General features: G+C 41.3%; 3 protein-coding genes across 6 annotated transcripts; 2 read left to right on the forward strand and 1 right to left on the reverse strand.

The window, feature by feature from the left end:
- The first annotated feature begins 13,287 nt into the window (after nt 1-13,287).
- On the forward strand, nt 13,288-14,106 carry Ato (atonal). Its single transcript, XM_078181039.1, has one exon. The coding sequence runs from the start codon at nt 13,288-13,290 to the stop codon at nt 14,104-14,106; it is 819 nt and encodes a 272-aa protein (XP_078037165.1).
- A 7,707-nt stretch (nt 14,107-21,813) lies between these two features.
- Prx2 (Peroxiredoxin 2) lies at nt 21,814-24,373 on the reverse strand. The gene is made up of 4 exons (XM_078181430.1): nt 24,244-24,373; nt 22,479-22,621; nt 22,089-22,397; nt 21,814-22,015 (listed from the first exon to the last, which is right to left on the reverse strand). The coding sequence occupies exons 2-4, from the start codon at nt 22,610-22,612 to the stop codon at nt 21,871-21,873; spliced, it is 588 nt and encodes a 195-aa protein (XP_078037556.1). The 5' UTR covers nt 22,613-22,621; nt 24,244-24,373; the 3' UTR covers nt 21,814-21,870.
- On the forward strand, nt 24,327-25,906 carry LOC144470380 (putative peptidyl-tRNA hydrolase PTRHD1). Of its 4 annotated transcripts, none has more exons than XM_078181431.1 (4): nt 24,327-24,431; nt 24,550-24,676; nt 25,362-25,551; nt 25,658-25,906. In XM_078181431.1, exons 3-4 carry the CDS (start codon nt 25,363-25,365, stop codon nt 25,835-25,837), a joined length of 369 nt encoding a protein of 122 aa, XP_078037557.1. In that variant the 5' UTR covers nt 24,327-24,431; nt 24,550-24,676; nt 25,362; the 3' UTR covers nt 25,838-25,906. The 4 variants fall into 4 exon arrangements, with proteins under 4 accessions (XP_078037557.1, XP_078037558.1, XP_078037560.1 ...); XM_078181434.1 differs by lacking the exons at nt 24,327-24,431; nt 24,550-24,676 and adding exons at nt 24,741-24,976; nt 25,068-25,218; XM_078181432.1 differs by lacking the exon at nt 24,327-24,431 and having other exon boundaries at nt 24,534-24,676.
- The last annotated feature ends 363 nt before the right edge of the window (nt 25,907-26,269 follow it).

Here is a 26,269-nt window from a genome sequence, read left to right on the forward strand (position 1 = left end):
CCGTGGACGTTGAGCCGTTTAAAATACGACGTAACGCGTGCTTATGGGTGCGCAATATGGTGACGTAATTATATCCGCGTGCAGAGGGTGTCGCTGGGAACATTAATTGCATTTTTTTTAATGTCACGCACGATTTTGTTGGAAACGTTTAGAAAACTCGTGTTATAGGATGTTACCTGTTACATCGCTATTTAAATAACAATTTGCTGCAGAACAATTGCATTCTTCGTCGACGATGTTGCGCCCGTTATGCAAAGTAAACAGGTAAGACTAAACGAAACCTTACAAAGTCATGACACGGTGGTGGACCGCGATAAAAGGTTGGAGGCACCTGCCCCTGCCGCTCATTCCTGGAACCCTCGGCACAGATGTTCATTTTATTTGTTGATCTTCGTTTATGAATTATTTTTCTTACTTAAAACGGGAAATCAACGGACCGAAAGGAACTTTTTGTAATTGGTATTAGAAAGCAGTAACTTTTAAACGCCTTTAACAAGAAAAAACAATCTCATACTATAAGTTCCAGTGAAAGTGGATAAAAAAAAAAAGAGTAAAAGTATATTTCATCTACTAATTTTTATAATAAACATCGCTAACAGCACTTGTATCGTCGTAACCAGCGAACGTAATTCAGAGGCACCGACCGGCATGCGTTAATTAAATTCTGTCAGAGCCGGTCCAGGTACCGGGGTCTCCCGTTGAAGAGCATCCTATTATGCAGCTTTATCGGTCGTGTATCTCGTGTATACCTCTCTACGCGACAAATGGCCGTAGATGCGGATCGGGCCCGGTGAAGAGAGAGAGAGAAAAAAAAGGGGACAACTCGGGGACAGTCATCGGAAATCTTTGTTTCAGCGATAAATACCGGTTGAACCGATCCCTCGATAATCCTCGCGCGTTAAAATAGGTGCGAAAGGCGTCCTCGATGCGAAGATCGGCGAACGGGTCCTTTTTAGGGTGCCGTGGCTCCCTTTTTCCACCGGGGCCCCTACGTAGGTGACGCTCCTCTCCTATCCTTCCACTGCTAGAGACCTACGGTGTCTCTACGGTGTCCACGCTCCACGTTATGGGAACGTATCGTAGGCACGATCAGATTGTCGACGGCGACGCGTCCGTGAACTCGCCCAAAAGGAAAGAGGAGAGATTTTCGGAAATTTACCGATGCCACTTTCTTCGCCCGAAACAAGCCGGTCCGAGGACCACGGTCGTTCGTTTTTCGGGATGAATAGTCAATGAGAGGATTAGGCTCCCGATAAGGTTCACTAAGTTTCACTTTGCGCTTCTGCTCGTCCTTCATTGCCCTGTTCCACGGCCGTCTCTCTTCCAGACGATGATTATCGCCTTGTTCCTCGTGTTTTCCGCGCCAGATACGAGATTATTTTTCCCACTGTTCGGAAATTATTCCAGTTCTCGGTGCGAGCACGCCTAATTATTCGGTCGCACCGGGGAATTGCTTTCGGGATATTTCGTGTGAAAAGAGACACGGTTTGTGCAATGATTAATCGTCGGTGCGAAGCAGCTTTTACATTTCTAGCGACCCTTTAACTATCATGGTATATCAAATTTGTATGCTTCTGTATTAGAATTAATAGAATATATTTAATAATAAATATATAAGGAATATATAAGGAATATATTTAATAATAAAAATATATATATAGAATATATTTAATAATAAGAGAATATATAGAATATATTTAATAATAAGAGAATATATTTACTGCCATGTAGTATTTAGTAGTGACTGTATTACTATCTACTAATAATTATGAGACAATAAGATAATACTAGTGCTAATGCTGAGATAATGCCAGCGTCAATGCTAAGATAATTCTAGCGTTAATACCGAACTAATGTCAGCGTCACGCCATGACACCGAGATAATTCTAGCCCTATCAGATTCACGGCGAACCGAGGCACACGCGTGCCGCTGCCAGCCAATTCCAAAGTACTAACTCGTACAGGTGTCAACATCCTCGTCGAGACATCGGACACCAATGTCACGGTTCCTCTCGTTCTAAATAGCCCGGGTGGTCCTTTTACTTCTTTTGATCCTATCTGTACACGATCTCGGGATCGGCTTCAACGACGAGCTTACCGCTACTTACCGACCCGGTACACGGATAAGAAGCAGATGACGGGGATGAAAGCGTGTAGAACGCGCCGAGAACCGTGCCTGCCTTTTTGGTAGCGCGAATTTTACAACAGATTTATACGGGAATATTTATTATAAAAGTAAAGAAAATTATTTCTACAGAAAAATAGAGAAATTTCTGTTTTAAATAAGTGTGACTGATATATGAGAATCCATAACTATAGCAAACTCGAAACAGCGTGGGATAACAACTCATTCGTGACCATAAGAGACGAATTAGCATTGTCGACTGGCGTTTCTGGCCTGCTCAGAAATCATCGCGTTTACGTAAATTATCGCCGAGAGGAACAAACGATTTATGTTTTATATATTCATACTTCGAACTAGCAGCTAAGGGCTGTTATTTCCGGAAACCTACCCGACAGATTGTCCTAATCGGCATGCAACGCGCAGTGGACAGCGTAAAAATCGTCTAACAAGTAGAAAACACTAAATATAAATAAATGAAAAGCATTACATTGCTCTGCTTTTTTGCAATTAATTCTGAAGTTAATAGAACAATTGCATCCATTAGAACAATTACTATTTGTCCTCAAGTTGCTGTTAAATTATGACAGCTCTCTGTAAACCTCGTAAACCGTCGGAGATGTTAACGCCGGCACAGTGATGTTGCAAAGTGATGTTGCACGGTGATGTTGCAGAATGATGTTGCAGAGTGCAGCAGCAAAGGTATCGTGCGTGGAACAAGTTCGGCGGATCGGCGGGATCGTAAGATGGTTTCGTTCGCGTGTTTAAAAAAGCGTGACCATGGGTATTGCGGTGATGGCGGCGGCGGGCGGTGGCAGCGGTCACGGTTTGGCAGCGTGGCGGCGGCGGCGGCGGCGGCGTGGCAGTGGTGATGCTGTTTATGGCAGGCAACGATCGGAAGCAACTTAAGGGCGGGGAAACGGAATCGAGGACTAGCAGCACGCGCCAGCCACACGCCTTGAGTCTTCTTGGGCCTTTTGCCCTCGTCTTCGGACACGTACACCTGGGACAGTTGGCAAGCGAGAGACAAAACATGGGAACTTCTAGGCACTGCCTTCTTTTCTTTCGGCCGACGAAACGCTCGGAAGCAGCCGAGACGAACCCCGGCCCTTGTTAATGATAAAGACTACGCCGGTTTTCCCATTTGTTCGTGTACTTTCGTTACGATTCGTCGATTAGAAGTTCGATCTCTCATTGAAATCTGAAAACTCCGCTTTGATGTCTATCGCAGAAGAAGGTACTTAGGGATAGTACCTATGATTTTAGAAGACCTGAAAGCGTGTTGACGCGGCCACCATTTTTATAATTATTGATGTTATTGTAAAACGCAAGGTTTAAAAAATAATCTGATCAATAATTAACGATTTCAACTCGTCAGTTATTATAACGAATTCATAATGATTGGACAGAAAATAAGCGGACAAAAAGTAATATATTTAATTTTACCAATAATTCAATCATTAATCAGATTAATTTCCACCCAATTCTGCTTCAGGTACACCTGAAGCAAACGCAACCGTCGTGCATCGTGCTCAACAATGATCGAACGTTGTTATAAAAATTGATACGCGGATACGCGTACAGGTGGACGTTTTCGTACAGTAAAGATATTAATAGCGGAAACGTAGTCCGACGATGTTTCAAGAATGCATGATGCCCACGGACGGTAGTTTGGCGGACAGTAGGTAGATTAAACCCTCGAGGGAGCGGGTGCAGCCTGCTCACCGTATGCTCTCCATATGGCTCATCCTCCCTCGAATGAGCAACTCGTGCAGGCTCGCGCGCCTCTTCCACCCTCTCCTATTAGCCTACCTTCTCACTACCCTTTACCTGGCCAGTCTTCATGATAGCTGCAACCGCGCCTTCAACTGCCAAACGAGATCACGCTTGGTCGCGCTGTCACTCGACGACCTAACAATCGAATTATTAAATACCCTCTCGCTAAGACGAAATCATCGATGCTCTTTATTTTAATCAATTATCGAATTAGTGCACGATACCTGTTGCTATTACCAAATATTCAATATTAAATGAAAAATCTAGAATTTTTAAGTAAAACAGAGTGAGAAATAAAATGTGGAAAAAATAGTATCAGTGTCGAATTTCCTGGTCTTGGTCATAGCTGAAAGAAATAATGATAATGATATAATTGGTAAGACGGCAGAAGACTGTTGCAAGGAATACTGGCCCCCGTTGATGTTATGTCACTTCCTCGCACGATACGCAGCTGCAAGGTTTATCGGAAATTGCTCGGACCGGACGGGGTCGTGAGATACACGTGAGCGACCCAATTTAAGGAGAAGGGTTCGGGTCACGTTGGTTAAACGCGAATTAACTATGTGAGTAAAACTAACAAATGCGTTATACCCATCGCCGATCAACGTGATCACACCATCATCGCCCAGCGGCACCTCCTCCGGATGTGGGCGGCGCTGTTTTTCGACAGTCTCGTCATGCGTTATCGCGCGATTACTCGTTTAGCTCGTGAGAACTCGGCGTGGCGCTCTCCCTCTCTCTCTCTCTCTCTTCGTTGTCTTAATGGATTCGTATTGCACTTTGTACGATCCATGCGAAACCCTTCGACGGATACGCTGATTATTTAAACGGCCGATTTTTATGCAAAATATAGGATAATTGTACGAAACAGAAATTAAATGGAGACGGTTTTCTTGAACAATTTTGAAGAGTTGAAAACAGTGTAATATAATAGTGCAGCTACTCATTTTTGTCCTAAACGCATAAAATTTGATAATTTCTGAAATAAAGTAGCTAAAATAAAATAAAACAAAATAAAATAAAATAAAATATAATAAAATAGAATAAAGCACAGTGAATTAAATTCAAAATAAAATACGATAATTAAAAGGCATGAAATTTGCAGTGTACTCGTAACACAATTTCACGGCAATTAAAACTAGTAACCACGCTGGTTAAAGATTGAAAGAAGAAGAGGTATTCAGGGCAACGAGATATGAATGGACGAGCCGTGCCCGAGAAAATCGGCGAGGCTAAGTGGACCACTGACAAACGAGCCACCCCGTAGAACACACCCTTAAATCAGCGCAGATTTCAATGGATGTTGAAAGACGGAGACTTGCACGCGCGTGTGCACGCGAACGCGCGCGAATCGCCGGTGCCTGTACACGTGTATCGGCGGATGCTCACCGCGCGTGACAAACAGAAATTATACGCGGCCGTACAAAGACACGTTCACCGCGACCGAAACCGCTCTGATTAACGTCAATGACGGGATAAATGGCTAAACGTTCTAACCTGTCTAACAGACGGCGTACAATGGTTCGGCAGCGATACCAACGACTTTTTGGCGCTACGGTAAAACGGAACGGCGCGATTCGACGCCATAGAAACGCTAACACACCTTAGAATTATCAAAGGCGCCGCGCGTTTGCCAATGATCCACCGTGATGCCTGGAACAAACGTTACCGTAAAGCCTCGCGTGCCGACCAGGGCGCGCATTCCTGCGAGCTTTTACACTGTTACGAACCTTTTCGACGCTGTCCAGCGAACAGTTTTCACGTGAAATTCGTTCACGGTGCTCTCCGTTTCGTAGTTTTCATTTCGATCACGTGTGGCAACGATCATTAGGAAATTAGAAACTCGTGAAAAGAATATTTTTGTTCACGGTCGTTTGGAAATGATCTGGAGAATCACCGGAGATTTCGTCAAACAAATGACCAACAATTTATATCGTCCACTTATAATGCTCTCGTTTTTTTCTCCGAATGGCGCTTACTGGTTCATACGATCCCGCGTTTAAGAAACAAAAAAAAAAGAACAAGAAACGATACTAAAAACGTATCTATTATGATATAATTGTAGTTCCTCCGCTGCTCCTAAATTCTATCCTTAATATCTCGGATTAAGAACCGTGACTGCGTTTCGGTTTAATTATCGAAGATTCTGAAAAGGCTGGAAACGACGTTGGCGGATGTAACGACTTTAATCTAAAAACCGGCGTTTTATGGGTTTCGATGAAACCTCTATAGACACGTGTACACACGTTGGTGTGCATGTATAGACGGCAGCGGTAGGGCATTAGATCTCGCAGGTCCTAAACACCGATCCCTTCGGGTCTTACCTAAGCCCGGGGTTCGAAACCCTTCCACCAAAAACGAAGGAAAGGAGCCTCGGAAACGAAGAGGCGGTCAAATAGAAATATGTTTTCATCTGTGAATTTCTTTTCTCTCCCACGCCTCGGATCGCCTTTACCTTTTATCTCCGAATGGTATCGGACACCCCTAACAGAAAATATTCGGCACTTTCCTCGATAAAAATGTAATAAAAGCACTAGGAATCGAGGAATAATTTAATTTTTACAAAATAATTTCTCTTGCAATTAATTTAGTCGCATGTATAAAATATAGCTAATAATCGATAGAACAAAGTACATTAATCGAAGAATTATTCGTAATTGGCCAAGTTATTTTGTTCACCCGGTATATCGATCGCCTTAAACAGCTTCCTAAGACGCCTCGTAAGAAATTGGTAAATACCTGTGTCGCGTTTTAACGTAAACGAGTCAACGATCGATCGGGCCGACTGTGACCCTAAACGGAAAAATGGGCCGCATCAACGCGAGCATAATGCATGTATGTATTCTAATGTGGTAACGATCGCATTGGGCCGGCCCACAGGAAGGTAGTCTCGTAATTAACTTAGGCCTAATAGAGCGTTTAGTAGAAGGTACTTTGAGGTAGGTCCATTGTATTAGCATAAATCACGGAGGTGGATTTCCAGGCCGTGGATGAGCAGCAGTTTATCTTAGTTCACAAATGAAGGGGTTACCGTGCAGTTCGAAGTCGCCCGTAATTACGACGGCAGAAGTTCGGAGGATTTTCCGTCATGCCGATTTCCAGCGACGCGTTGCATTTTCTTTGTTTTTATGCCCGCGACACCCCCGCGGAGGGTAACTCCGTGAAACGTGACTCAGCTGTAGCGATACTATTATAATCTATCACAATCATTTCTCATAATCACGTATATTTAATATCTGATATTTTTGTAATAAACGTCGTACCAGTTAAGTATAAAATTAACATTTTTAAAATTTCTCTAAATAATACAACCGTAACTAAGCAATTATTATCATCGTATTATTATATTATTATTGCTACCGATAAAACAGTAACGTAATAAATAAACATCGAGATTAAAAGTTGTACCTCGAGTCGATGGATAGTCGGATTCATTGCGCCGGAATTATCTGCGCGGGCATCAGATTTGAATAAGGGCTGAAGTAGTTGTCGGTAATAAGATACGGTGCTGCTTAATATTCAGTAGAAAAATTGAATATAGTGTTACCGTTGATTGTTCTGGATTCCGTATGCAAAACTTAATGCGCGCGATCTACCTGTGTGGTCCTGAATATAAAAACACTACTCTACACATTATAGCAGCTTTTCGATGCAAGTCGAGCTCTTCGCTCCATCATGGAAACAATAGTTGCAGTTATAGCAATATTATACGATTCGAAAATAATGAATACTAAGAAGTTAAAAATAATTTGAGATAAAATCAAAATTTATTTTTCATCGTCCATTTTCATCGAATTTGACAATCGCAAATACTTGAAAAATGAGAGAGGAGCAGCAACAAAATCGGTAGCGGATCGATTTCTCGGTGGCCGTCGGCAAATCCGCCGTGAATCTTCCGGATGCGACGACGATTATGGACAATGACTTTATTTTGTTCCGGTTAGCGTTTCCCTACTTGTTGAGAGCTCGTTTGAACGTACCCGACAAGCCGCCGCCTAGTTATTTGTGCGACGCTCCGATATACCATTTCGTCGGGTATAATCGCTAATCATTCGTCGGATTTTAGGGGACGGGGTCGAAGTCCACGAGCAGAGGCTAGTTAAAGAAGTCACTTCGGTTTTCGACTACCGCCTTGACCACCGGAGACTCTCCGTATAACTATGCTCTGCCCGGCTGATTTTACGATTTCTACGAAACGAGCGATGCTCTCCTTCGTAGACCGCAACACTTTTCTCTTTCAACTGGAGCATATTGCGCCCCGATCGCTGGTTCGGTGGAATTTATTCGAAAAATAGACCAAACACTATCTTCGACGAGTCCCCACCCCTGTTCAAACGAAGCATTAGGTCATCGCACAAGCTCCCTTGTTCCTTGGACCATGTTGTCATTAGGCCAAGAATTTTTTCTTCGACGCGTAAGTATCGATAACATGTAACCTATTAACATTCTGCTTGGATATATAAGAAAACTCAAATGTTCTACATTAAGTTCAAAATATGTTCTACATTAATCTCGACAAACAGAAGTGAAATAAAAATTCATTTGTAATCCTAATATTTTGTAATATTTCAATAATTAATGTTCTAATATACTATACTAATCTTGTCTAACAAATGCAGACGATTGCTTTCGGATACGATTAGCTTCCTTTATCGAAGGCTTTTCGGACGTCTCGCGTCGTCTGCACTTAGCTCGGCAACGTTTCTTTCAAAGGGTAGGCTGAATGGCTGGGCGATCGAACGGAGGGCGCGGATACTTTTGCGAATCACTGTCCCCCATTTACATATGCATCGGGCGCTGTTCGGAGGCTTATATTAGTACGCGATTCTGAAATATTATGAATAGCGGCGGAACGGCGTCGACGGAGCCTCAAAAGGACAAAATGAGGAATTCGAAAGCGGAACCGACTAATGTGGTAATTGCATTCTGGGAATCAGTTCGGCACGCAGTCCCTTAACAAGCATCGACGGAGTCTCGCCAATTTGGCTTCTAGACACGACAAGACGCCGAGAACCACGGGATAGACGGTTGTCCCTCATTGTGGTACACACAACGACCTAGTAACTCTCTGATAGCACGTGATTCGTTTCCAGGAGCCCAGATGTCGGACCCATGACTGCCACTTTTGATTGATCAGTTATTAATTTTTGCCGCGTTGAAAAGCAAGGCGCGACATGTTCCACCGATTGGACCGAAAAAATCTGATGGTAATAAACCCCGCAGAAATGACTATCACGTTGATTTTAATTTATTTGGAATTTGTATAAAGCAAGTAGCTGTAAAGCAATTTTGAAGACCAATGAAATTAATATCTTTTTAATCCTATCGGCAGTTTAACCATTTTCAGGATTATTATTCTAGTCATGCCTGAATGTTATAGAACAAGAAATTATGGAAAAAATGTTGTAGAAATTTTAAAATGTTTAGAGATTGATTTTCAATTTATCATTGCGTTGAGGACCACTGACGAGGTCTCGTGTCTCGTAGAGCTGTTTTATTTGCTCAATAGGAAAACAAAATCTATACTCTAGCTTTTTTGATGGTTTCTGGTCTAAGGAAGGTCTGCCGTGTTGCGTGACGTTGCTAGCCTCTTGTCTCAGGCCCTTAGTTTCCAAAACAGAGCGAAAAATCTCCGAAAGCGTGCGCGACAGGGTCCAGCAGGATGCAAACAATATAAAAGCATACTATTTCGGTAATATCAATAATACTGATTTATATTAATTTATATCGGTAATAAATTATATACTTCTAATTTAGAAAGAGAACTACCTGCTGCAAACTGTTGCATAATTGGAGCAACATTTAAATCTATTTTATATTTAATTTGTTGACCGGATCCGAAATGAAGACGCAGGACCACCTATGAATTCCAAATGAGATGAAAAGTTTTACAGCGGCCGGAAAGGGGCCGATGGGAGGAGTAAAGAAGGCGGACAAGTTGAAACGAATGCGAAGAATTTCGATTACAGTTCTGCATTTAGCTCGTCGATTTTTCCGTGAAAGCTTACAACTCTATCCGTGGTATCCATATTCATCGGCTATGGATAAACGTATACGTTTCTACCCGAAAGAGATCGGGCTTCGTGGAGGGTCAGCCAGCAGACAGCGCGTTGCACGACGCTCTCATAAATTACTGCTAGTTGGCGGCTAACATGTTATTTGCCACCGAGCTTCACAAATGAGTGCACTTTGTATTTAATTACTCGACTCACGCCCAGGGCGTATCCTCGCGGCGGACTCCGTTTCGGCGCTGCTTTGCCGTGGCCAGCATCCGCCGTTCGTTTCCTCTCCCGTCTCCTTTTATCCTTCTCCCTTTTTTACAATTAGTCCCCCATTTTTTCTCGATTCGTTCGCGTTAATCCCACCGGTTAACAAATCTTTGGCCCGGTTATGCCTGCGCCGCGCGCGGCTCATTAATATTCGTGATTTATGGTTGCCTAGGATCGCGGTTCGCAGGAAAAATCCAATCCGTTGTTAAATGCCCAAGGGACGTTAACAAAAATTTAGTCTGGTCATCGATGCTTTTGTTTTTCTATTCGAAATAAATATATTGTTATCTGTTGCATATATACCACTGAAAAAAAATTATAGCACGGCGAAATTTTGGTAAAAATTGGTCAACTTTGAGGGACGATAACTCCGTGAAAAATCATCGTAAAATGATGATTTTTCTTTTAAATTAAAGCTTGAAGCCTCTATTTTAAGATAATATTTTTCGCATTTTAAGTTTGATGCATCTTAATTACTGTAATCTTTTAAATATGATGCTATATTTATTTGTCTTATTAAAAATTGGTCAACTTTGTCAAAATGCACGGAGTTTGCAAAATTTTTTCCAGAGATGCCATTTACGGTAAAATATAGTTCAATCCTTCCCCTTTAATTGAAAAAAAACGAAATGAAGCTGCGATTTTTTCTCGCGAAGTTACAGCGTTCTAAAGTAACCCTTTTATTAAGAGTCAAATGAAATTTGAAGAACGCAGAAATCACACGTTAACAATATGTAAAAAAACAGATATTATTTACAGTATACGAAAATCAATTTGCAATATTTAGAAATAAAAAACTTGTGAATTTGAGAGGCCTATAAAATAGTTGTCTCGTTAGCCGAGTTAGTTTATTGCCGTGTAACAAGACGAGTGATTTAATGCACTGACAAAGTGAGCTAAATAGACAAAAAAAGTCAAATCTAGACGGTCGGGGTTACGCTGATGGCGAATAGAGCATGGATAGACACGGGCATACATTTTGTGGCCCTAATTATTGGGTCCGCTACGATTCCGTGCCGAAGCAAAAAGGTAACAGATGAGAGCGATCAATTTTTAAATTACAGCCCGATACGACGGAAAAATATCCTCGCGTGAAAATGGCCACGCTCTGATTTAAACCGAGCAAAGTCATCCCTGCAGGCGATCTACTTTTCTTGTTCGACTTATATAAATATTTCAGTTTCCACAATTTTAAATTTATTATTCTAAATATTCTAAGCTTATTATTTCGAAAGGAAAATCGTTCAAGATAATAAAATCTGCGAATACAAAACTGAAAGAAATTCTCGTCTCGCATAAATTCATTAAAATCAACTGAGACAATATTTCTTTAATTGCTTCGATGGTCACGCGATAAAAAAATGATTGAACACCTAGGTCCAGCAGTCCTGCCATATAACGAGTTAGCAAAATGGCGAACAGTTTTAGCGATCGCGGGATTGTTCTGGTTAAAAGTACCGAAAGTACCAAAGGTTTTTAAGCGGAGGATTATCGTTCCGCTACTTAGGAAGAATTTTGGGACGATGGCGAGAGGCGATCCCGAAATCCAAGACGGCTGCGTCTGAAGGGAATGACAGAGATCGGGTTGCTCCAGACCACCGTCATGCTTGCCGCAAACTTTATCCTACCTGTTTTCGCTAATTGAGCGAGTAAAGATGTAACTGGACCTTACGCCCCTGAGGTATTTGCACCCTTTTTGTAGATACGATCCGTTCTTTTCCCAAGGCAAGTTCACGATAGACCGCGTTCCTTGTTGCAGACGCCTCGTCTGATCAGTTCAAGAATGTTGGAAAAGATTCGCCCAGTCACCGGTCCGGCTGATCCATGCTCTTCCATCCCGCGAGATAACGAAATGGACTCTGGTGTCTTCGCCAGACATTGTCCTTTCAAATTCTGATCGCCAATTCGCTTTGATCATTTTTGTGTGATAAATACGAAAGTCTTACATCCTAGATTTCAATTGGTCCAGTACGGATGAAATCAGAAGTTAATGAGATTCCTCGATTTCTAATAGTTTATTATTTCCTCAATTTTTAACTCTTGATATCTCACTTTCTCAATTTTTAACTGTGTACAATTCTTTTCCAATTTTTAATTTCTTTCGCCAATTTTTCCTGACGCTACGCGATGAAAATACAAGGGTTGCTTCAAAGAGCTGTAACTTTGCGAGAAAAAATCGCAGCTCCATTTCTTATTTTTTAAATTAAAGGGGAAGGATTAAGCTATATTTCCCTGTAAACGGCATGTCTGAAAAAAATTTTGCAAAGATGGTACATTTTGTCAAACTTGGCGATTTTCAGTATTCCAAACATGGCCCTATATTCGAAGAATCGCTGCGATAGGGGTGCACGAAATTTAAAATCCAAGATTATCATCTTAAAATAGAGGCTGCGAGCTTTAATTTAAAAAAATAGTCATCATTTTACGATGATTTTTCGCAGAGTTATCTTCCGTCGAAGTTGACCAATTTCCACCCAAAATTGTTCAAAAATTTGACGGCAATAAAATTTCACCCAGTCGATCCATTGACCAACCGGTGATCCCTAGTCGACGAGACTCCTCGACGGTGACCCTCCTCGTCAAGTTGCCCGCGCGAAACGGTTTTCCCGCTCAAGTGCGGCGTTCTCTCCCCGGAACGTAGTTAGTCTGCGGGGATAATTACGAGCGGTACCGCCGCGCCGGTAATGACTGTGCGGTTCTATACGGCCGATTGTGTAGATTGGAGGCGCCGGGTCACCTGTTGCGCTAGCCGCGCGTTTAGTCGAGCTTGGTTAGCCGGTCCGTCCCGGCGACATGGTGGGGCGAAGGCCCGTCCAGCGATTGGTCGTGCGGCACGTGCTGCACGAGAGCGCCTCGCTCCGAAAACGCATAAATCGGCCGGCGTTCTACCACTCTACTTCAGAACCACCCCGACGGTCGATCCTTGCGCGTGTGTACCCCCTTGTCCGAAGAAGCTCGCACAGCCAGATCGGTCCCCACGTTTCCGATCCCGAAGGACACGGCGCGAGGATAAAGTCTCTCTCTCCGGATCACGTGGCCAGCGAACCGAGGCCCCAAAAAATCGTGTAATCAGTTACAAGTGGAAATTGAGTGGCACCGGAGGTGGGGAGGCTCCGCGGCATGGAACTGCAGGAGATGTTTCGTTACGGATACATGTTCCCGCCTAGGGAGGAGGAGGTGGTCTCCTGCACCTACCTGGACCTGCCTAACTACACCTATCCGAAGGGCAAAGCGAATCTGCCGCCGGTGAGCACGTTCACCGTGCCGCAGTGCATCGTCTACGACAGCAACTGCAGCGACGGCTGGCACACGCCTAGCCCGACGGCCAGCCTGCGATCCGTCAGCCCAGCCACGACTCTGTCGATATCGTCCGAACCCGACACCGTCACCGCTCCTGTCACCTACCGGCTCCTAGGCTCCGTCGACGAGCTCGGCAAACGGTACGCCAAGAGGAGTCTCGCCGCCGTCGGGGCCCAGCAACCGGCCCAGACCGTTGGCATCGACCTGGCCGAAGGTGGCAACAGCATGGACGCGGACACCGACGGCACCCTCGACCCCGAAGCCGACCCGGACCTCGACAAGGCCCAGTCGCGGCGCGACAGCGTCGTCAGCAACTCCAGCAGCGACAGGATCGTCGACGCCGACAGCGAGGACGACGTCGAGATGAGCGACGGACCCGATCACGCCAGATCGGACGAGAACGACGGCGGCAGGGACGTAGTCCGGAGACGCGGCAAGTACGTCAGCTCCACCGTCGTCAGGAAACGCAGGCTGGCCGCCAACGCCAGGGAACGCAGGCGGATGCAGAACCTGAACAAGGCCTTCGACAGGCTCAGGGCGTATCTGCCGTCTTTGGGGAACGACAGGCAGTTGTCCAAGTACGAGACGCTTCAGATGGCGCAGTCTTACATCACTGCGCTGTATGATCTCTTGCAATGAGCTTTGAAAAAAGTTCTCTTCTTGCTGAAGAGAGGGTCCTGACCAGATCTTGCTGAAGAGAGGCTCCTGAACAGATCTTGCAGAAGAGAGGTTCCTTTGGTGTGGCTTACGGTGCGACTGGCTTAGCTGTTCCAAGACGAATGTCAATGCAGTGTGACGACACTAGGGCGATCTGGATGAACGCATATGTCACATAGTTTCACTTCTGAAACATCATCCCTTAACACTAGAACTACCACACTAGTCATAATGACTAGTTCTGGAATTTTTCTTTTACGATTCCTGTTACAATAGAACTTCGATTACCTACATGAAAAATACATAGTTAATTTCTTTTCATTTCCGACAAATTATCAATGCATAGTCCTTCTAGAGTTTGGTTAATCGAGGTTCTACTGTAGCATAAAATTGTTTTTGTCAGAGATTTTTATACGAACTTCTTTAATTTATTAATTTAAATTTTTCAAAATTGTGACTTGCGTGGCGTTTTGCTATGTAAATGCATCTTCTCGTTTGTGTCTCCTGTTTGATTCAATCGAAGCAGAACTAGCCGTCGCTCGCCGCAGCGTAGTTCGAGTAGATAGGAAATTGACGTAATCATTGAACGTAGAGATGCAAGAGAATGATCGAAGCGTGATCGATCGCGAGAGTTTTGTGATCCATAAAAATCCCTTTCATCGTATCGAAGTCTCTCCTCTGTAAATATTCGCAAGCATTTTCACGAGGCTCGTCGTTATCCCCGGTTCTAGCGTAACTGCAACTTGTTTATCGTAGTGTTACAACTATTTATACGATTTTGTAAATAACCGAGACAATGTACATTTTGTAATATAGCGGAGTTTAGGCGTGTAAGGTTTAGAGCGTAATGTAACGTCGTAATGGGAACTCGAACCAAGTCATGTACCTATAATTTATTAATGCGCTCCCCGTCGGAGCCGAAGCGCCATGTGTTAAATAATAAAATTATTTTATATACTTGAAACGACCGTTCGTAATTATTAGGTGATAATCGAGAACGATCCGAGGTGGATATCTGTCCAGGGAAATCGCGAGAACCTGTTGCATCCCGATTTTCGAATGTTTTCCTTTTCAGCGATCCGCCGCGTTACGGAACCGTTCGCGGGGCCTTTTTGCAATTGCTGATATCGAATTCGTAGTACGAGACAAAGTATAATTTGGGACGAAGGGAAAACAGCATCATCATCGGTGGTCTGGTTGTCATACGAAACCCATGCGACGCGTCGGTGCCCGGTTTCATTGCAATTTGAGAACTAGCTGCGTCCTTCGCCCGACGATGACTCTTCTTTCGCTCTCCTTCTCTTCATCTTTTTCACCTTTATCTTTGATATTGGCATTTCGTCGAACCTTCCTTATTTAATTAATAGTCGCCCGGTCCGAACTCGATGCAGCACTACCCAACGGCAGAAGCACCAAATCAGTCGTGATGACTTCTGAGTTTTTTTTTCTTTCATGGCTCCTGACGATCGATGCTTCTGTTAGACAGTTTTAGACAAACCGTTCACAGATATATCCTAATCGATACTTCGTCGTTGCTATAAAACGATATAGAAAATTTTATTTTATTACGTCACTTTATGAAAATAATTCCCTAAAAATTAACTCACGATATGAACAATGATAAAACAATACCGCAAATATAATTCTTGAAGTGGTATATCCGCGTGGACACAGAGGTGCAGACACTCTCTGTTTGATTTTTGAATATCAATAATCGTTGGCGCGACGAAGGTAAAAAGAAGAGAAAACAGCTCCGCCCATTCCGATCATAGTTATAATGGATACGGTAAACTTCGGGCAACTTTCACGGTTGCACGGAAACTGCAAAATCTTCTTCCAGGGTTACAGAAGGGAACAATTCGATTCGATTGCACAGCGAACAATAGGGAGGGTACACAAACCGCGGTTTGTATTTTCAACAATTACAAGCAATTCGGTAGGTCACTCTTTTATTTTTTTGTCAGCCCCCCGAACCCTGTCCGAATATTTCCTCGGCCATTTATATGCTCAACTGTTACGATCTCCGTGTAATTTTAACCCACACTATGCGAAAATCCACCCCTCTTCAAAATTCAAAATGGTGATATTTGAATTGAAAATATGGTGTGAATAATAGAAAGGCGTGTCAGCTACAGTATTCCTTCTATATTAATCTTGCAGTCATACTTTATTCGCTATATTTATTTCCGTACTACATATACTAATTTTATCTGTTCTTTCAACTGATTAAATAATTATTAAATACTTGTAACAAAATTAAAACCGAATTCAATAAGCCATGCAGTTCGGTACAACACAATCGAAGATTCCAGATTATCACGCCTGTCTAAACTAACCTAACCCCGATCTTCCTGTTCCCAGGACTACCGTTCCAGCCGGAGCTAGTCCACGGAGAATCTTAAAAGATTCGATAGAGATCGCGCGACATCTATCTACGCCACGAAATAGATAACGAATCGGTCTGATCCGGTGTAGAGTCCCGGGACAAGACTATAAAGAACGTAAATATCGTCGAACGCAATTAATTCCTCGAACGACTACCGCCTCCACTTTGTCAAAAGGTTCTCCCCCCCCCCCCCCCCCCCCCCGCTCCCTATGACAAAGAAGAGGAATCTGGATCCGCAAACAGCGAGCAGTGGCCACTGTCATCAAAATCGTGAGAAGGGGTTGGGGGTTGCTCCGTAGGTAGAGGAGCAAGTGGGAACGGGCCGAGGCAAAATGGAGGATGAAAGACAAACGCCGCCGCGTGGTCGTTGTCTGATCGTGGAGATTGCTTTATTTGAGTCCGTTTAGCTGCGGAGATCCCGGGAACCCGGCTGAATATTTTGTCGTGGCCCGCCACCCGCCATCGAAACTCCTATCTTCGCCCGTGAAACACGCGTGGACGGGGGACCCGCGTAACGCTTTAAACATCGAAATAATGTAATCTGCCGGCCGGAATCAAGCGATAAATATAATCGACCGGCTGAAATTTGTCGGTGGCGAGCATTCGGCTGTTCATTCCGCCCGCCGCACCTGTGCCGGGGCACCGCGCGGTATCAAGATCGATTTTAACCGGTCGCCGAGGACCGATCCTACGGATACGCGAATTTTTCGCCGACTCCTCGCATTAGGACGGAACCGCGAGAAACCGTCTGTGAATTCGACGGGGTCGTTCGATTAATCACGGGAAACGCCGTCGCGATTGAGCCGTTTCGCTGCTGAAACCGATGAACTCCGTAAAATACAAGGGGAAACATTTGATGATATAATGTACGGTATTTTTAAAAATTTGCTTTATGGTATAGATTCGAATATAAATATTGTAGAATGATAGTCCGTCGTTCTCTGCTGTTATTGAAGATCGGCGAAGGTTCGGATCGGGACTGACAAACGTTACAATTTATTTGCCGTGGTCCCACCGTTCCGTTTCCGCTCGGTTTCGTTGACATATCAATTAAAATGTAAGATCGGATAAAAATCGAGCCTGAAGGGGGAATCGCTCCGCTATTTTATTCGATTCGCTACACGGAATCACCAAGCTACGGCCCGGTGCACATAAATCAGCTGTATTCCGTCAACGACGGTCGATCCGAGTCACTTGACAAACTAGCGCAATTCGGACCACCTTTGTTCGGACAATTTCAAAGTTGTCTTTCGATGGTTTATTCAGGAGAGCCGGCCTCTTCTATCATCCTCGGCCCGAATATTCAACAACTCGAGACGGAACAGTAACTGCGAATACAGCCCCCCCGGCAAAAAGTATTCGATTAACCGTCTATCAACGTAATTATGCATATACAGTGACTGCAAAAAAAGAATCCTTACGAAGTCTAAAACTATCGTTGCGGTCTAATGTGCAAAAATGATTTTTACCACTCTTTATAAGCGACGGTATTTTCTGTCATACAATTTTAAGAAAATGCTTTTCGTAAATAAAAATACACAAACATTCGTGCAGTTCATTAATAATTAATCGAATAACTCAACCGGCACCGTCCGTAAGTATAGAACGTGCCAATCCGTTTTTTATGCACCCCGTTCGCACGGCGAACTGCAAGTCAAACGCGGCACAATGCGACTATTTCGGATGCGACTAAAAAGAGGCGAGACCGTATTATGAAAAATCACGAACATGGCTTGTGCAGCAGGCCCGGCTCGGGTGATAGTTCCCGTCCTTATTTCATCGTACCCGATCAAAGGTAGTAGATCCTTTACCAATTTATGAGCTCGACGCCGGGCTCGCAGGGTCATCAAATCTCGCACAATGGGCGGTCGTGTTTTTCGTTGCCTTCGTCAGGATCGACCACACTTTCTACCTGCGCTCATAAAGCCGGAAGCACTCGCAACACCACGCACCTAGGCCCCGAACGTTCGAAAAGATGCTGCGCGCGTCCGTATCTTCGGACAATAACACGATATATTGTGCAGATTATCGCCGCGACCTTCCTCCGTGACAGTAACTCTTGCCCGTGCTTTTCTTCGTATTCTAAAAGCCTCAAATTTGTCTCCCACATTTATTCTGGGCCAGCGGTTTTTTCGACCCTTTGGTTTTATTAACCTAAATTTGCTCTACTGAATTCCATTTTAAACTCCCGGATATTAAACGAAATTTAATTCGATAAGTTGAATTTAAAAAATATCGATTATACTATATTATAAGTTATTATAATCAGCGAATTATACTATTCGATTTTACTATAAAACAATAACATATTGTGGACCGAAGAATTTATACAGATAAAATATTGATTAGATGTTTAAAATATTTCTTGCGACAGAATGGATAAACATCGCCGGGACGAGAAAAGAGAAATGGATCTCATGATGCGGTTCGACGCCGGCCGATCGTTATAAATCAAAACTTTTGGAAAGGTAGCTCTCTATTCTCTGGGCGGCACCGCGGCACAATACGCACCGGCAGACAATCGTCCGCGAAACGAAACGAAACGCGTTCGTCGAACCGATTTGTTTGCTCGGCCGGTCCACGATCGAATGAAATCCGCTTAATGCAATCGAAGGGTTTTTCGCTCTCGAAAAGAGGTTGCACGGGGTTTTGAAAACACGTCGAAGAGGGTCGCTCGGGCCGACGGGCGACCCGTGGGTACGGGGGTGAAACGAAACCCGGATGGGAAAGTTAAAATAGGGGGACACCGGGGGAGGAGAGAGAAAGGGGGCAGAGTTCGACACACGCGACACGAGCTTACTTTTAGTTTTTGCACGCCACTTGAAACAACCCCCGGGGGCATTAATCTCGTTTAATCAAACAGCGATAATACCGGCAACGACCCTTCGTTTTGTTTGCCCTTGTCCTTCGGCAGTGTGTTAAGTGTGCCCGGCGAGTTTTCTAAGGAACCTCGTAACGAACGTTTCTCTTTTTCTATGCAGACGAAGGTTTCGCACTGCAAATTAATTCCTCGGCCGAACATATACACTTCGCCGAACATACGGATAGATGCAAATACCATTACTAAAAATTAATCTTCGCTAATCTTCAATGAGAATTTATAAAATGTTCGAGACACTATTTCTGAATTTAATCGTTAATTATTTATAATTAGTCACAAGCTCGTTACAAGATTACCTCTAATGTCTTATCCTGTGTTTTATACGAATAGTTTTCTTATCTGTGCCTGTGGTATAGATAAATAAATGAATAAATAACTCCTCGTTATAAATTAAATTCCCTCCCTATGAAATAATATCCGTACTATAGTACAATTCTTTTTCCCAAGTAGTTCACTAGTTGTCCGTTGTTTTCTTATAGGGTACGCTCGAATATAAAGCTCTTTTTATACTGTCGGTAATACGAAGCAATTGTTAACAATACAGTTATTATAAATATATACAATTAAAACCCAGACATCGCATTTTATAGACTCTTCTGTCTCGGAGTACTAAAATCCCTTACAATTTTACTGCCATGCTCAGTGTTACCGATAGTACGTAAATCTAGCTCGAATCGAATATTTTATATACTTCATTTCTACTAGGAGTGCTTAAGGGATCAGAGGCATGGGGTTCGCACAGCCATTGCATCTTGTGGGGTTTCCTATCTCAGTTTAGGGATCTCTAGAATCCCCTTATCTTTTCGTGTCACGTTCAACGTTACCGACATAATTTAATATTAATAAATAATCGCATTAAAGAAAGGAAGGACATGTTTTTTAAAAATCGTAAAGAATATCATTATTAATAGTAAATTGTAGGAGCACTGACCTTTATACCATGTTCACCTGTTCCCACGCCGATGACCATACTCAGGTATGAGTAAGGCAGAGTTCCTTTTCATAACACTATCACCAAACAATTACCACTTAATTAATCACTGATAATTCACTCCACGAATGCACAAAAATTTCAAAACTGTGTCTAAGATGATTCCATAGCCGCACGTACAAAAGTCGACCGACAATTGCCACTCGCGACAATAATAGGTCGAAATCAGGGGTTGGTGTTTATGGTTGTAATAAGAAGTTTATTACTGGAGGACGTTCGAGTTACTAATCCGCAACGTAGAAATCAGTGGTGGGGGTCACCTTTCGGTTATTATTGTTCAGTCAGTGCGTACTTGCCGGTGGAAATAGTCGCGTATCATGGCGTGCTCGTCATAGGTACGTTTTGTAAAGTGCTCTAACCCAGGGTGGACTTTCCATAAATTACGGCTGACCCTTGGTCTATCCTGTGAATACCAGTGATCATCCTAGTGATTTATATATCTGTTATTACGTAGTGTTCACTGCTAATTCATTTATTAAATAATTTACAGCAATTTAAAGTACCCCTTAATAGAAAAGTGGTGATACGTGTAATTTATATTGCACTGGGTATTATATAAACATTGGATATCGCATCGCGTGTTTCAAATATCGCGCAGGTGTATGGATGCGCGGAATGAGTGAAACGGCAAGCAGAATAAAGCGGGACGGCCTCGGTTTCTCATTCGTGTAGACGTGCATTCGCAGTAGAGTGGTCGGGAGAAAAAGGTTCTTGAATTGATGATAGAAAAAGTATCCTTGACTTGAGACAGGATTGCAATTATAAAACAGGTGGAGATAGTATACTCATCAGTAGAATATTTCCAATGTAACAATTCTTCGACGAATTTGTGATTTAAAAATCATTGTGTATTGTAATAATTTATTTTCATTGCGAAATAGCCATAGGAGTGTTTAATATTTTATTCTTTCAGTTTTCCTTCGCTGCTGCTTCTTCTTCTTTCCCACTGTTGTTTCTTCTTTCCTACTTTCGTTTATTTCGAATTCCAGAATCAACGTTACACCGAAATATGAATCGCATGCTCTTCTTTTATCTTCTCCCAATCTCGCGAATACAGTGAACACATAATAGTTGTGAAACATTTTTAGTTGGTATAGATGTAGCGTTGCGGATGAAATAATCGCGATTTTATTTTGATTGATATGCACGGTAACTGTAAAGATGGCGTTGCAAAATCGAGTCCGCTTTCCGATTTTTCAATTTAATGTTGGATCAGTAATCGAGGATCATGTTCTTTAAACGCTTATTATAGGTAAAGAACAATGTATACGACCTGATTGGTGTACGTGAATAACTTGTACGAGCACCAAAATTATATAAACACATTCGTTTATTGTAAAAAAGTTAAGTAGACGATATTTTTTACTAAACTAATTTAAATATTTTAGCACTACGTGTAATTAATAATGGAATTGTCTTTTATTTTAAACAAAACAAAACGGAAAAAAAAATTTTAAAAAGTATTAGGTAAACCTTTTTTCGTTAGATTTACGAGCTTCGGAAATATTCTTTGGAACCCTCGACATCAGGTTTCATTGTTTTCTTTCCTGGTTTCCAGCCGGCTGGACATACTTCGCCATGTTTATCGGTATATTGAAATGCTTGAACCAAGCGCAAGGTTTCATCAACGGATCTATAAGAAATTGTATCTAGTGAGCATCGGAATAATATCATATCGTAACATCGGGCTTTGTGATTTATCTTACCGGCCGACTGGCAGATCGTTGATTGTAACTTGACGTAAGTTTTGCTGATCGTCGATGATAAAAAGACCGCGGAATGGAATACCAGATTCCTCATCAAGCACGCCATAGTCACGTGCAATTTTAGAGCTCTTATCAGCGAGCAGGGGAATTTTCATTTCACCCAGACCACCTTGTTTACGTGGTGTGTTCACCCACGCTAAATGACTGAAGTGAGAATCGGTCGATGCTGCAATCAGTTTGCAGCCAATTGCATTGAATTCATCAGATCGGTCAGAGAAAGCAATGATTTCAGTCGGGCAGACAAAAGTACTGAAAAGAAAAAATGATTAGTTACAACATCAGTGAAACAAATAATATTGTATCTACAGTTTTACAATAGACAATACTTACAAATCTAATGGGTAGAAGAAGAGTACAACATATTTTCCTCTGTAGTCGGAGAGAGAAATCTCTTTGAACTCTCCATTAACAACAGCAGTGCCGTGGAAGGCTGGTGCTGGTTTCTGAATAGCAGGGACTGGCATGGTTAATTTCTGCAATCAAAAAAGATTTATTTAAAAATTTAAATTAAAAGTTTATTTAAAAGTTTAATTTGTTTATACATGCATACGTATATACATTTCGCTTTTTTTAGAACGTATAGCATACTTTGTTTAACAAGACAAAATTTCATAGAACTGCATTCTCATTTCAAGGAAAACATAACCTAATACGAACAAGTGTTTCCGAGATTAAGGTGAGCAAAAAACGTGATATTCATAAATATCCTTATACTTTAATTGATTGTCTATTTTATTTGTAACATTTATCGCGTACTTGCAAATATACATATGTATAAGCCAAACATTCGTCATTTTTCCTTTGTTTCAATTGTATGGTATGTTCTAATTTTATTATCTTCTTTCTAAAGTGATTAATTTATCTAAAAATTTGACTGGTCTATTTGGTATAGATGCTGACAAAATACAATGAATTTGTAATGATTACTTTAAAAAATATCAGGAGAAAATTTCTCATACTATAAATTAAATTAGTTGGTCAAGTAAATATGCACACAGAAATAATGTTAAGCATGCATAATACCAATGAATTGCAAAGTACAATCAAACCGTGTAGGTCACAAAGAGGTCATTTTATTACCTGAAGTGACAGAACAATTTAATGCTTTAACTACCTGAAGTGACAGAACAATTTAAAGTGAAAGTGTTCGATGTTTTATATTAGAAAGAATGTATATTTTCCGTTCTCTGTAACGTGTGGAATTTGTTAGTGTTCACAGCTTATCATGTATTTAATTCATAGACTTTTAGCTGTAGTTTTGAAATAATCGATCCTATCTATTCCTAGAATCACACGCAATTTTACGACAGTTCTTGTGTCAATATTTTTGTTTCATAACGTACGTACGTATGTATGTATGTACGTATGCATATCTAAACCGCGCACAGATTCTTTATTCCTTCGTTCAATAAATATGGATTACCTAATACAGAAAACGTATTCCGCGATATCGGTCACGATAATGCAAATGCGAAGCCACGAGATAAATGTACAATCAAAGCCTTATACACAATTTGCAATTAAGAACATAACCAAGGACGAAAATTACGAAACGCTAGGTAATTACAACGGGTTCGAAAGTTTGAACAGAGAACTAGTCAAAGTAAGAATTTATATTCAGAAATACGTGTGAAACGTATGGCGGCGATAATATTAATTACCTTATTAGTAAAATTCACGAAGCTTTGAAATCATTGCGATTTCGTTGCATTACACAGCACATTTCTGAATAATACAAACGGAATTCGTGCACAGCAATGGCGTGATGGAAGTTTCACAATTACGAACTTGACCTTCGTACAACAGTTCTTGGAAAAAGTAGGTAATTTTCGAGTTAGAACTAATCCGAAACGAAAAGATAATGTAAAATACTTGAATTACGTAACAATGATTAACGTCTAACTCTACTAAGATAATCATTCATCATGCTTCTCGATAACCGATTACATATTGCGTTACTTATTGCAATAAAGCTTCGCGATTGACCAAATCTCGAATTTGGTGTTTTTGAAACGAAACGAATAGATATGTTAGTTCGAAATGAATAGAACGACGGTGTTAATGCGAACGTTATGGTAATTAAATGGAATCATACCTTCTCCTTTATGTGGAAAAATCTAGAACGTAGACGAGCACCGTACGTATCTGCACGCTGTCAAAAGAATGTCTAACCGGCTACCGGTTCCGAAGCGACAGGGACTTGATCTTGATTCACAATTACAACGGAAAGCGAATAGCTAGCGCCATCTGGACACTATAGTGCCTCCTATTTTGGAATTGAAGGTAATCGTGCTTGTGTAAAATGCTTGAAATATTGTTGAATATTGCCGTTTTAAATATAAAATTGTATTCAAATCGTAGATTAACTTTCCTTTATTTAAATAGTTAAATCACTTTTCAGTTACTGTTACTTTGAGTACTTGGCAGAAACAATATTCCTTCAACACTATTGGACACGTATCCGGCAACAGGTGGAAAAAAATTGAAAGGACGATTCAAAAGAAAATCAAGAATAGAGAACGTGCAATGTAAGTTTCGTTTCTAAATTATTAACAATTTAAGTCCGCTAATAGCAGCGGCTAAACCATTATTGATGACAATTGTTTTTGTTCGTTGCACAGTATGTCGTCGTTGCGCTCTTTTTTATCTTATTTACGCGCATCTCTATTGGGGAATCATTGATCTTTCATTTTGGAATAATAGAAAATAATAGCGCAGATATCGTGCAACCGTTTTTAATAATTACTCTTTTATTTATGGATACTTAGAAATGCGACGATAAAATATAAATTGAATATTATTAATCAGCATTTAATTTGAAGAATTAGGTATACACTTTTGTTAGTAAACTACTTTAATGAGTATTTACCGAAAATCATATAGGACATACATTGTATTATATATGTATTTCATCGTTAGTGAATTGAACTGCATACATCACATGTAACTGATTTATGCCAGTAAGGAACTGATAAGTAGATTTTCAAGATTTATTATAATACGTTGGTTAGCCTGAAACACGTTTTAGGAAGATAATTACTACAGTATTAGTTTTGTATATTCGGAAAAGGTAAGAATTCAATGTAAAACATATCGATTATATTTTGAGGTTACTAGAAGTCAAATATGAATTTAACTTAGTTCCATAAGCATTTAGAACTAAAAAGAGGAGTTTTTAAAAAGTTTGAATACCAAAGTGTTTATTATTCTTAGAATGTCTGATACAATAGTCCAATATGTGTTGGTACGTGGAGACCTTTTAAAAACATTAAAGTGGCCTATTGGTGCAGTTATTGCTCAAGCGTGTCATGCTTGCACTGCTGTTACACATCTGTTTTATTCTGATGATTGTACACAAGAATACCTTGATGATTTAGACAATATGCACAAAGCTGTACTCGAAGTAAGTATAAGGTTTTTGTGCACATAATTCTCCATTCTTTCAGTGCAGAATTAGCGGAAGCAGTTTTCTTTAAAACAGTATATTATACACAATATTCAAATACTAGGTGCCAGATGAGGCCAGTTTAAATGCTTTAGCCACTGTACTGAATAGTAACGGCATTCAACATAAATTGTGGATAGAGCAACCTGAAAATATACCAACATGTTTAGCGGTAAAACCTTATCCTGCGGATGAAGTGCGGTCATACTTCAAGAAGTATAAATTGCTTAAGCTGCATTTATAGTAAGGTTTTAATTTACATGTCTCTTACTTTTTTTATATTATACACTGATGGTAATAAAATATAACAGTTTGTTATAGTAATATACAATTTTGATGTCCTAATGTCTAATATATTTAATTTAACTTTACAGGCATTGTTAATTTTATTTGAACATTGGTTTGTGAATAACTGATTAGTAGAATTCTCAATTACATTATATTATTAGGGATGTAATTAAATAATTTTTAACTAGAGATTGTAGTCTTTTGAAATTATGAAAGCTTTACTACTGTTGGATAAGTCAATACCTTACCTTGGCTGATTCTTGTTATATGGAAGGACAAATTCAATGCAGGTTTTATTTTACAGGATCTATGAAATGGGTAGAACTATTCCGGATATACACTTATATTTTATTTTACAATACCTGGTAATATTGACAATGTGTACACA

Source organism: Augochlora pura, chromosome 5, assembly GCF_028453695.1.
Source record: "Augochlora pura isolate Apur16 chromosome 5, APUR_v2.2.1, whole genome shotgun sequence".
NCBI classification, from domain to species: domain Eukaryota; kingdom Metazoa; phylum Arthropoda; class Insecta; order Hymenoptera; family Halictidae; genus Augochlora; species Augochlora pura.